At 47.7% G+C, this 13,081-nt stretch overlaps 1 protein-coding gene across 1 annotated transcript; it reads left to right on the top strand.

Annotated features, from left to right (window-relative positions):
* The first annotated feature begins 7,702 nt into the window (after positions 1-7,702).
* LOC147098166 (interleukin-1 beta-like) lies at positions 7,703-12,549 on the top strand. Its single transcript, XM_085971366.1, has 6 exons — positions 7,703-8,099; positions 8,945-9,011; positions 9,529-9,805; positions 10,187-10,351; positions 10,929-11,062; positions 11,930-12,549. Exons 1-6 carry the CDS (start codon positions 8,044-8,046, stop codon positions 12,140-12,142), a joined length of 912 nt encoding a protein of 303 aa, XP_085827492.1. The 5' UTR covers positions 7,703-8,043; the 3' UTR covers positions 12,143-12,549.
* The last annotated feature ends 532 nt before the right edge of the window (positions 12,550-13,081 follow it).

Genomic DNA, 13,081 nt, shown 5'->3' with positions numbered 1-13,081 from the left:
GGTGCGTCATCTACCAAGTTAATCTCATGCTCAACTTTCAGTGTAGCCTAGGTCCTCATCCTTAAAAGCAAATACTTCCGAATACCTGGCTAAAAGTGCACCTAACTCTGCTTGTTGGCCCTGTGTGCCACCTATGTGTAGTTTGTCCAAAAGCAACTGAATGTCTTGGTCTGTCATCTGTCCTTCTTTTCTGCCAACAGTTACTTCCTCTGTGTCAGCGGAGATGCGTTGAAATCGCACCTCACAGGAGTCCTTGTCTACACACTCTGCCTGAGTCGGAATACCAAGCCTGGTCCTGGGGTTTAACCACACATCCTCCTCAGAGAAATTTACCACCTGCACTGGAAATAAATGTCCCTTTGATTCAACTGGAGTGGGGACAACTACCAGGCCACCTGGCAATGGTGTGTTACCTGGCTCCAACAGCATTTTAGTGCTGCCACCTGACTGAGTTTTAAGTCCCTTTACCTAGACTGTAGCTATGGAAGACGCAGGCACATGTACAGCACCCCTACCAGCTACACGGACAGAAGATGACTTTGGAGTGATGTTACACTGTTGTACTTGCTGAAATGCTTCCCTCCAATCTGAATCCAACTTTCCCCCTAGAGTAGTGTCAAACTCAGCATGAACTAGTTGTCTGCATCGGCTGATGATGTTCATACCAATAAGACCTGGTGCTGCAGGCTGTGACTGCTGATGCTCTTTGACTACCAGGAAACCACATTCGGGTAAGGTTATGCCCATAGTTTCAACGTCTAACTCAAGGTAGCCCAAGTAGGGAATGTCCAACCCGTTGGCGGCAGTGATCTTAAGCCACCCGGTTGTAGGCAGCATATCCTCATCCCTCCCAAGTAAGTGCTCTCTGAAAAAAACTTCAGTAATAGTGCTGACTTGGCTCCCGGTATCCAGTAAACAGTTAGCAGTAACCCCCCCAATCTTGAGATCTACTACTGGACATTTACCTACTGCACGGTCAAGAAATCTGTCACGAATACCAGTACTGTTCTGAGAGCCTGCAGGTTTTCCTCGCATTGCCCGGCTCATGGCAATCGAGGGAGTTAGTTTTCCTGCACCCCAGCCAGCATTGGTGGATGTGTTTGCTACCTCGTGCTTCTGAGGACACTGTTTGGCAATGTGCCCCGCCCCGTTGCACTTAAAGCAAATAGGCTGACCTTCATCAGTGAACTTTGGCTTGGCTCTAGGTTTCCCAACCTTGTCATTACCCGTGTTTTCCTTCTGTAGAGCAAGACCCCGTACTGCCTCTGTTAGTTCCCCGATAGCTTTACCCTGTTCCGCCACCACTTTAAGAACATCCTGTAAAGTGACAGCCTGGCTGCCTGGTACCCCAATGGCAGAACACTGAAGATCCCTCCCCGTACTGTCACACACTACATTCTTGCTCTTTGCAACTTTAGTGCTACAGGGCTGGTCTTCTAAGGACCATAAGACAGCTTCCTCACGTACATCGAACAGGGTAGACTGGGGGTTGTCTCGTACAAACTTGCGCAACTCTCTCCGGAGTGAGGGATCTCTAACACCATCAACAAATCTGTTTCTGACAACCCGTTTTGTGTCCGGCACAGCATCAGGTGATTGCTTTACCAAAGTTCTAATAATCTGAGAGAGTGCATGTGAGTATTCTTGGAAACCTTCACCCTCTTCTTGCTTACGTCCATAGAAAGTTTCTAACAGCTGGGACTCACTGCGTTTTTCGGTGAAAGCCCCCCTTAGGTAACTGAACAGGTCACTGGGCTGCTTAGACTCTCCACCCAACCGTAACCTAATTTCCTGTAGGGCTGCCCCCCTCAACAAAGATCGAATGAAATCTACCTGCTCTGCAGGAGTCTGATCTCTAGCTCGTAGTACACTTTCAACCTCTTCAATGAACTCATCAACTGAACGACTATCTTTAGATACCTCACCACTGAATGGTTGGATCTGACGCTCTCTGGGTACATACACATATGACTTGGTTGCCCCATTACCTAGAGTGGCAATAATTGCCATTGCTTGGTCATGGTTTTTTTTCAACTCTGAAATCTGTGCCTTGAGTTGATCTATCTGGTTGCCCTCACCCACACTCGAGGTATTGTCCTCACCATCCGAATTGTGAGCTCCACCCGCCTCCTCAGGAGGGTCTAACATTTTGACTCAGTTCACAAGTCCCTGACAGTCACTGAATGGGATGGCCGCTGTGACGATTCTTCTCCAATGGTGTCCCTCCTCGGTGCCTTGATGGGTCCTCTCCCAGATTGGTCCTGGCGCCCTCTGGATCCCGTCTGTCTGGTCTGGTTCTCCTTAGCAACCCCAGGCAGCACTCTCCGTCCGTCTCCAGGTCCACTTGGCACCACACCGCTCTTCCCCCACTGCCGTATTTTATGTAACTTTCCCAAACCTGAGAAACTCCAAGCTAACAGACCCCACTCCTGGTACCAAGATGTGTAGCCTGGCGAAATGGAGCAGCACAGGACACGAACTTTCGTTTTTGGGGTTTTTTATTCTGTATTAATAACTTGGGTCTAGGTTTAGGATGAAATTGTAAATACATAAAACACAGTCGACAAAATACGGCAGTGGCTTGCTGCAAAACAGAACATGAGGCAAACCACAGGTGAAGGCAGTTAATTAACTAACAATCATTATACAAAACAAAACATATCATACCATACATTCGTATGTCCCGTTATCACTTGTCACCTCTTACAAGCAAACAGAAAGTATTAAACTCGTTCGAAACGTAGCCCCAAGGACTCAACAACAATTTTAACAAAGGTTAACACCAGCACATGGTGGGACAATCTACAAGCATTCCCGTGATATCGAGTGATTTGGGAAACAATATCACTTTAAAACTATGTCTGGCTGCACTAAATGCTGTTTTAGTTGTACTTTACGCAGACTAAGTTCATTTCAAAAGTCATATTCACCCCAACTCTCCTCAGAGCACACCCCCCACGCTGGATCTAGAAAATGGAGGCTGTGAAGAAAGGGGAGGTTCCTTTGGCATCACATGGCTTTACCCATAACCCTTTTCTCCTTTTTTCAAATTCTAAAGGGGAAAATGAACCGCGCCATCTAGTGGACTTAAATATTCACTGCATTTTCCCACTTGGCTACATATATAAATGACCTGGGTATTGGAATACAGAGTAGAATTTCTAAATTTGCCGATGACACCAAACTTGGGGGTGTGGCAAACAGTGAGGATGATACCAATCGACTGCAACAGGACATAGAAAGGCTAGCAGAATGGGCAGACAAGTGGCAGGTGGAATTTAATACAGAAGTGTGAGGTGATGCATTTTGGCAGAAGGAACAGGGAGAGGCAATATACACTTAATGGCACAGTTTTAAAGAGTGTGCAGGGACAGAGGGCCCTGGGAGTTAATGTGCATAGGTCCCTGAAGGTGGCAGGACATATTGAGAGACTGGTTAGCAAAGCATATGGGATCTTGTGCTTCATAAATCGAGGTATTGAGTACAAAAGTAGAGAAGTTATGCTGAACCTTTATAAAGCGCTGGTTAGGTCACAACTGGAGTATTGCGTCCAGTTCTGGTCACCACACTTTAGGAAGGATGTGAAGGCCCTTGAGAGGGTGCAGAGGAGATTTACCAGAATGGTTCCGGGGATGAGGGATCTTAGCTACAAGGACCGGTTGGAGAAGCTGGATTTGTTTTCATTAGAGCAAAGGAGGTTGAGGAGTGATTTGATAGAGGTGTACAAGATTATGATGGGTTTGGATAGGCTAGACGGGGAAAGGCTGTTCCTACAAGTTGATGGTACAAGGACTAGGGGACACAGATTTAAGTTTTGGGCAAGAGGTACAGGGAGGGATGTGAGGAAAAACTTTTTTACGCAGCGAGTGGTGAGGACCTGGAATTCGCTACCGACGGAAGTGGTGGAAGCGAAGACTCAATGTTTTCAAGGGGAGACTGGATAGGCACTTGAGGGAAATAAAGTTGCAGGGCTCCGGGGACAGAGCGGGGGAATGGGACTGACTGGATTGCTCTACAGAGAGCCGGCACGGACTCGATGGGCCAAATGGCCTCCTTCTGTGCCGTTAAGACTCTATGTGGTACAACTGATCGCAAGTACTCTGGGCAAACAGTGTGAGCTGGGGAAGTTTATTGTGAGTGCGGTCACTGAGCTCATAGTGAACTGACATACCACTGCTTCCTGGGAACTTTCCCTCAGGGTGAGTGTGATGTGTATTCACTGCCGTCTCACGGACAGGAAGCTCAGCTGCAGCCTCTGCACAAAAGTGCTGGCAGCTGAAACTTGGGTTGGTGAGTCGATACTGAGCCGCACTCTATTGGATTACCCTGAAACGTTGAATGGGTGGGGACACCATTGATTACACTTTTAAAAGTGGAATTCCAGCTATTTGAAAGACCGGATACGTTTCCACTTTTGCAAACCTGAAACTGCACTTTGGGGAATGACGTCTTACACAATAACAGATTAGCCACTCCTTTTGTCAACTTGTACATGTGTTCTTTTTTTGATTCATGTTCTGTCTCCAGGGGAAAGGGTAATGTAGGCAGAAACTCATAGAACCATACAACACAGAAGTAGGCCATTCGGCCCAATCGTGTCTGTGCCGGCTCTTTGGAAGAGCTTTCTTATTAGTCCCCCCCACCCGCCCCCCCCCCACTCTTTCCTCATAACCCTGCGCATTTTTCCTTTCCAAGTATTGATCCAATTCTCTTTTGAAAATTATTATTGAACCTCCTTCCACCGCCCTTTCAGGCAGCGCATTCCAGATCACAACAACTCGCTGCGTCAAAAATGTTTTCCTCATCTCCTCTCTGGTTCTTTTGCCAATTATCTTAAATCTGTGTCCTCCCTCCACCTTATGGAGTACCAGTCCTACCTTGGCCAATGCATGTTGATCCCCAGCATGGACTGATTTGCTGACTTGCAGCCTCAGGTACTGAGACTGTCTGAGTTGAGAAACATAAAGCAAAAGACTGCAGATGCTGGAAATCTGAAAACCAAAACTGTGAATACTCCTCCGGTCAGGCAGCATGGGTGGAAAACCTTGCCCAGGCTGCAGCAGGCGGATTAGAGGGACAGAGAATTGCAGCTACAGTATGTGATGTGGCTGGTTTTCCAGCATTGGTACTCGACCGGTGAGGTTCTCAGCCTAAATCTTCTTCTTAGGCAGTCCCTCGGAACTGAGGATGACTTGCTTCCACGTTAAAAATGAGTTCGCAGGTGACTGATGAGTCCAATGCGGGACCCACAGTCTCTGTCACAGGTGGGGCAGACGGTGGTTGAAGGGGTGGGTGGGTGGGGTGCTTGGGTTGACTTGCGCTGCCTGCGCTTGGCTTCCGCTTGCTCCCGGCGAAGAGACTCGAGGTGTTCGGCACCTTCCCGGATGCTTCTCCTCCACTTTGTGTGGTCTTGGGCCAGGGATTCCCAGGTGTCGGTGGGGATGTTGCACTTTTTCAAGGAGGCTTTGAGGGTGTCCTTGAAGCGTTTCCTCTGCCCACCTGGGGCTCTCTTGCCGTGTCGGAACTCCGAGTAGAGCACTTGTCTTGGGAGACTCGTATCGGGCATGCGGACGATGCGACCCGTCCATCGGAGCTGATCGAGCGTGGTCAAAGCTTCGATGCTGGGGATGTTGGTCTGAGCGAGAACACTGACGTTGGTGCGCCTATCCTGCCAATGGATTTGCAGGATCTTGCGGATGCAGCACTGCTGGTATCTCTCCAGTGGTTTGAGGTGCCTGCTGTACATGGTCCATGTCTCTGAGGCATACAGGAGGGTGGGTATCACTGCTGCTCTGTAGACCATGAGCTTAGTGCCGGGTTTGAGGTCCTGGTCTTCAAACACTCTCTTCCTCAGGCGACCGAAGGCTGTACTGGCACACTGAAGGCGGTGTTGGACTTCGTCATCGACGTCTGCCCTTGTTGACAGTAGGCTCCCGAGGTATGGAAAGTGGTCCACGTAGTCCAAGGCCTTGTTGTGGATTTTGATAAACGGGGGGCAGTGCTGTGTGGCGGGGGCAGGTTGGTAGAGGACCTTTGTCTTACGGATGTTTAGTGTAAGGCCCATGCTGTCATACGCTTCGGTGAAGGCGTTAACGATGGTTTGGAGTTCGACCTCCGAGTGTGCGCAGATGCAAGCGTCGTCTGCATATTGTAATTCGACAACAGAGGATGGGACGACCTTGGCTCTGGACTGGAGGTGACGGAGGTTGAACAGTTTCCCGTTTGTTCTGTAAATTAGCTCCACTCCAGTGGGGAGCTTACTGAGGGTGAGATGGAGCATTTCCGTAAGGAAGATCGAGAAGAGAGTTGGTGCGATGACACAGCCTTGCTTGACCCCGGTCCGTACATGAATTGGGTCTGTGGTGGAACCATTGATCAGGATCACGGCTTGCATGTCATCGTGAAGCAGGCAGAGGATGGTGACAAACTTTTGAGGGCAGCCGAATTTGAGGAGGACACTCTATAATCCCTCACAGTTGACAGTGTCAAAGGCCTTTGTGAGGTCAAAGAAGGCCATGTACAGCGGTTGGCGCAGTTCCCTGCATTTCTCTTGTAATTGGCGTGCGGTGAAGATCATGTTGATTGTGCCCCTTAGTGGGCGGTATCCGCATTGCAACTCTGGGAGGAGCTCTTCAGCCACTGGGAGAAGGCGATTGGAGAGGATTCTTGCGATGACTTTCCCTGTGGCAGACAGAAGGGAAACTCCTCTGTAATTACCGCAATCGGACTTGTCACCTTTCTTGAAGATGGTCACAATTATGGCGTCTCTGAGATCCCCTGGCTTGCTCTCCTCTTTCCAGATAAGAGAAATGAGTTCATGTATTTGCGCCAGTAGTGCTTCTCCGCCATGCTTTAGCGCCTCGGCAGGGATTCCATCTGCTCCTGAGGCCTTGTTGTTCTTCAGTTGTCGGATGGCCTTTTCAACCTCATGCCGGGCTGGGGTTGTGCTGAGATTGTGGTGGGTAGCATGCTGCGGGATGGAGTTGAGGACACTTGCGTCGAAGACAGAGTCTCGGTTAAGGAGATCTTCGAAGTGCTCCTTCCAGCGGGCACTGACTGCCTCCTTGTCCTTGATGAGTACCTCTCCGTTCTTGACCCACAGTGGGTTAGGAACTTGGGTGCTTAGGCCGTAGACAGTCTTGACTGCGCTAAAGAATCCACGCACATCGTGGTTGTCGGCTAGCTGCTGGATCTCCTGCGCTTTCTCCACCCACCATCTGTTCTTTAGGTCGCGAGTTTTTTGTTGGACTCGGCCTTCAGGCTTCTGTAGAGCTGCTTTCTTGCTCTTGAGTTGTGTTGCTGTTTCCAGATCAGGAATGCCTTGCGCTTGCGGCTTATTAGCTCTTAGATCTCCTGGTCGTTCTCGTCGAGCCAGTCTTGGTGTTTCCTGGTCGAGTGACCGAGCGTCTCTTCACAGGTGCTGATTATGGAGGTCTTGAGTGCAGACCAGTTGCTGTGGGCACTCTGTGTCTCTGCATCACTGGGAGCTGTCAGGTTGTTTGTGAGGCGCAGGCTGAATAGGGCTTTCTTAGCAGGGTCTTTGAGTGCTCCAGCGTTGATTTTGCTGCGGCATTGTTTCTGTTGCCGCCGCTGTTTTGGGGCTACATTGTTGGAGATGACAGAGATGACAGCCTCAATATCTTTACACTGAGATGTTAAAATGCTGCCTGGACACTCAATAAATAAAGTCTGGGCTTTAGTTTTTTAAATCTTATGCAGCTTAGCAGCAGTGAAATGCTTTTGATTTTCAAACTTTTGGTGGTTACTAGTGGAGAGAGGGTTAATTTTGGGAATATCCACAACCTGAGGGATTGCAAGATTGCACGATCAAATACGCAATCATAAAATTTCCAACCACAGTGGAACAGCCCTCTTTGAGGGAGGAGCATGCAGAGGGCGCGATGTATAAAACAAGGGCAGAAGGCTGATTGTCAGTACAGCGACACAGTAATCCTTACAGAGACATCCTGACAATCTTGGGCACACAGCCAGATATAACCCCAAACAACTGATAGCTTCAAACCTGCCGCGAAGAAACGAGACATGAGGACTGAGGTTGGATCCGTGACCATTCCAATGGTTGACAGTGAATCGCTGAGGTAAGACCGGGGTTTTCTCTTCAGGGGCTTTGTTTAGCGTTTAAACCCAAGCTGAGCGATTGCAGTCGCTCTCTATTTCTGAATCCTCGACATGTTTGCAGCTGCTAAATATAACTGATCTCACCCCAGAACAAATCTACAGAATTATTCTCTGTGATTTCCTTATCACAAAGATTTAAAAGAAGATTTGGAGAAATTATTTAGTTTTAGTCCCCTCTGTATTTATTTGAGGGTTTGGGGGTGGGGGTGGGGGTGGCGCACCTCGTGTTAAACGTTCAGACATAGTTTATATTACAGCCATCGGGTTAAGCAATTGAGATGGTGAGATTTCCTCCGGCATTATCAATGAAATTGGAAACATTGCTGTAAAATGTACACTTTATGAAGAAAACCGTAATGATTTCTAAAACAAAATGCTTATGGTTTTACTAGAACTAGCAGCCTGAAGGAACTCCTCCTTCCACCCACCCACCCCCCCGGTCTAACCCCAGCCTGTGCTCCTGTTGGACGGTCAGAGCCACCAGCAGCTGTCGGATGTTGTGCAGTGCTCATTCTCCGTCTGTTACGTCCCCCTCCCTGTGTGAAGCACTTGGCCTTCACAGTGACACAGATGGGTAGTTGAGCAGTGTTGGGAATAGTTGGTGTGGATTCCATCTGCTGTGCTACCACACTGCTCTTAATACCGCAATGGGATAATGTATATTTAAAGGTACAGTACACACACCTGGGACCAGCTGGAGAGAGTTTTATTTTTACCATTTAACTAGCTTGTTGCTGCTTTCATGTGTTGTTAACCAGTCACTGAAGCCAATATGAACTGACTGTGATGATTGCTCTATCCACAGAACCTTCAGTTACCGACGCAGCAGAGATTCTTGCCTCACTTCTCCTACCTCCTGCCCCCAGCTCAAGGTAAGAATCTTTCACTGCGATTATATCAAACTGAGATTGGGGGGAAGAACATGCATTTTGTTAAAGTTAGAGTAAGCTTGAGTTGGTAAATATTAAAGTGCTCTGAGGGAGCAGAATACCAAATGCCAAAGGAGCCCCTTTAGAAATACTTTCTCATTGCAGAGATTAAATTCTCAGGCCCCAACCGATGCTCCAGCCCACCAATCCTGGCTGCGAGAGGTTCCTCGCTCTCAGCCGTCCTGCCAGCCCGTATGGTATCAGTCTGGGGTGCCTGTAGCCGTTGGCAGGTTTTGTTTTTGCACTAATTGCAGTGAGCCCAGACAATCCCGAGTGCATCCTGAGTGCAATTCTTATTTCATGGTGTAACAGAGACACCGCATTCCTTCATCTCAACTCACATTAAACAATGGCAGGATCCTTGGCATTTATGGGTGGTTGCAGGCTTGGGTAAAGAAAGCACATCACCCACCAATGAGGCTGAAGTCAGTGAATCTGATTCCGTTTGCTCATTTTGCAGAGCCCATTTCAAGAGACTTTACCAAATCTAATGGAGATGAGCACTGCCAGTCACCGATCAGACAAAGGGAGCTACCAGCTGAAAATCTCCGGGACATCCTCATCCATAACCACGACCGGCAATGCCAGACTCTCGCTGGAAAAGGCCGTCATGATGGTCCTTGCTATTGAAAAATTCAAAAAGAAGTTGGAGCAGCCGTCGGGTGATGGCTGGGAATACGACAGCACTTCCTTCAAGGACACCGACTTGCTCAGGAACTTCAATGCGCTCGTGGAAGGTAATATGCGTTTCCTTTTCAGTGTTGTCATTCTGTTAGTGCTGATGGATAACTCTCAGGGCGCCACTGCTTCCACTGGCCAGTGTGGCATCTAGCATCATCACTGCTGGATGCTGCTGGCTTCAGTGGTTCTGTTGATGCTGATCCCTCATTGTTGCTGGCTCAATATTGTGAGATTCCCTACCGAACAGGTGTGGGATTTCCATTCGCACAAAGATTTGAGAAGGCCCATCACCAGGGTAACTAGGGCTGGTCAAGAAACGCAGCCTTCCCATCCCGGGAACAAATATTAAAGAAATATTACAGTTCAAGATTTATTTTTTCTGATTAATCTCCGTTAATTTGCTATGGTAAATAACTCGTTTCGATTTGTGCCAACAGAAGCCATCACCTGCATCAGCTATGACGACGCTGAAAAGGCATCCGGCTCTTACAGGTTCATGCGGAGTGAGCAACAGCGGGTGAGGGATGATCAAGACAAATCCCTGCTGCTCTCAGAGAACCTCCAACTCCTGGCCATATTCTTGCAGCAACCAAAGGACGCAGGTGGGTAACCTCAGCTCTTGTTCTTTTCTGTAACAGTTAAAATAAGGAAAAGTTGGCCAAACTATTTAAATCTTCCTGTTAGGAAGAGGAATTCTCTCCAGTTCACTTTCACTCTTTCTTGCCCCACCTCTATTCTCTCCCCTCCTGTCCTGACACCTTGGACAGGTGCTGACTCTTGGCTGGGATATATTTCTACAGGAGTCACTCGTCCTCCAGTACCTCACCCACATGGCCATTCTTACTGTGAGGCAAAAGTGTTGTCAGGCTATTCAACCATGGGGTAGGCGCATCATAGCCGAGCCCGACTAATGCATATCCACGGGATCACTTGATAGGGACCAGGAGCAGGAACCCTAGCTAATTCATCTGCTCCCTGGCGGAGTGTTGCTGGGGCCAATTGTAATGCTCCAGTGACTGCCTTGGTTAACTTGAACCCGATGACCATCCGGCCTGTATGGCTCAGTTACAGTCCGGATGGTGCATTTATCCAGTAATAACTGGGGAGCTGCACTTTTATTAATCTTGGTGTCAATGTATTCTGACTACTGTACTAACATGTTCCTTCTTTAACTTACAGTAACACTGGATGTGAGGTACTACAAGACAACTGTGAGCGAAGATAATTATTTGCCTGTTGTTCTGGGAATCAACAGCCGGAATCTGTTCCTCTCTTGCACGGGCCCACATGACAGGCCCACGATACAGGTGGAGGTAAGAGATCGCACAGTTAACTGACAAATACACAGCCCCATATTATTGCTATCTGGAGGATCTGCCTCCTCTGCCAGCCTGCTCTTGTTCATTCTTTACAAGTTACATGAATCAGAGGATTCAGTCCATGTTTTGAAACGTTCCCTTCACTCTGGCTGTCATGGCCCATATCCAACATAGAGTCAATGTAAAATCTGGTTCCGCAGCCTCAGGGAAACCTCCTCCCATATCTTACAGTCCATCTCCCCTCCTCTTGAAGGCATTGACTCTCACTGGGATACGGGTTCCATGGGTGCTGGCCACCTTCCACTACCTCGCCCATGGAGCCAATCCTCAGATAGTGTATCAGAAAGTTGTTTAACTCGAGGGGGTGGCACCACAGCTGAATCGTATCCTGGCCTCACCTAATATCCAAACATATACAATCTCCAGCAGGGGTCAGCGGTCAGGAGCTGAAACCCTGGCTTTTTTTCCGCCCTTGCCCAGGGTTGCTGAGTCCTCTATCCCCTTCGTAGCCAAGGTCAGCTAGCTCAGAATAGTCCCCAAATCAAACTGCAACCACCTTGTGCATTTCCAGATAGTCAGCTTACGTGGAGTCTGGGCAGAGCCCTAATATCAGGGTACCAGCCCTCTCAGCCACAGGAGCTGAATTCCCCATGAAGGAAATAGGACGGTAAAAGGATTGGTGACGTTAGGGTTGATTTTACAAATATGCTGCTGGCTCGGAACCTCCCACCAGCAGCCCTCGTTAGGAAATCAGCCTTGTGGAGACCAGCATATCCTAAAATAAAACTACCTGCAGCTTTCTCATCTGAAATATAATTGTATTTAAATTTGTTCTTATCGATTATTTTTCTCTTTGCATAGAAATGGGATGAGAATCTGCGGGACATCAGCAGCACCACTGACCTGCTTCGCTTCGTGTTCTTTAAGAAGGTTTCGGGCGCTGGCCTGCACTTCGAGTTTGAATCGGCCATGTACCGTGGTTGGTACATCAGCACCTCCAAAACTAACAGACAGCCTGTCACAATGGATGTGAAGGAGCACCACAAGAGAATCACAATCTTCACAGCTGAATGAGACCCTCTCAATCTCTGTGCAGTTCAGAACCCAAATCAGTTGGTTTAGAGATAGCGTGTGTATGTACTAAGTACAGATTTTGAAATCCATTTGAGACAGATCGATATAAACAGCAGCTGATCGAATTGTCCTTTAATTACAATAATTTTGGTCATACTGGACTGAGATGATTGATATGTTAGTGAAGTACGGGTAGCAATATTTGTTACTGCCTTTTATATTATTTGGATTTAAGCTTTAGTGAAGCTAAGGTGTCGTGTTTTGGATCTTGAGTACTAATGATTGTATTAATTATTTACCGTTAAGATATATTATTATTATTATTTAAATTATTGGTTAATTTATTGCTATAATGGAAGAAAAAGCCTCTTCCTTGGTTGATTAAATTTTGAGTTCTCTTTCAAACACATTTGTTTCCTTTTTCATTTTCACACATTTCCTTAAAAATGTTGTTTGCGGGAAAAAAAGATGAAGCACACAACATTGCTGCAGTCTAAAAAGCTCTCCCATTCCCAACGGATTCTTTGGAATCTCCACTGTCTCGTGTTTGCCCACTTTTCTCACCCTCTGTTGGGCAGCTCGAGAATATTTGTTTTTTCATCCTCTCCTGAAGAAAGAAAGACTTGCATTTCTATCGCCCCCTCAGGGTGTCCCAAAGCGCTTCACAGCCAATGAAGTAGTTTTAAAGTGTGGAACCATTGTAACGTCGGAAACACGGCAGCCAATTTGCGCACAGCAAGCTCCCAAAAACAGCAATGAGATAATGACCAGATATTCTGATTTTTTTAGTGATGTTGATTGAGGGATAAATATTGGCCAGGACACCGGGGAGAACTCCCCTGCTCGTCTTCAAATGGCACCGTGGGGCCTTTTATATCAACCCGAGAGGTGGGCCCTCAGTTTAACTTCTCATTCAAAAGACGGCCCCTGCAGCAGTGC

The sequence above is a fragment of the Somniosus microcephalus genome, chromosome 30 (genome assembly GCF_052327205.1).
Source record: "Somniosus microcephalus isolate GS21.2 chromosome 30, FLI_Smic_1.0, whole genome shotgun sequence".
NCBI classification, from domain to species: domain Eukaryota; kingdom Metazoa; phylum Chordata; class Chondrichthyes; order Squaliformes; family Somniosidae; genus Somniosus; species Somniosus microcephalus.
Note: the sequence above shows the minus strand (reverse complement) of the source record. Positions and strands in the feature narration are given on the sequence as shown.

Coding starts and splice junctions, on each gene's coding strand:
- LOC147098166 (XM_085971366.1), top strand. CDS start 8,044: ATGAGGACTGAGGTTGGATCCGTGACCATTCCAATGGTTGACAGTGAA. Junction 8,100..8,944: donor GTTGACAGTGAATCGCTGAG/GTAAGACCGGGG, acceptor CTCTATCCACAG/AACCTTCAGTTACCGACGCA. Junction 10,352..10,928: donor GCAGCAACCAAAGGACGCAG/GTGGGTAACCTC, acceptor TTTAACTTACAG/TAACACTGGATGTGAGGTAC.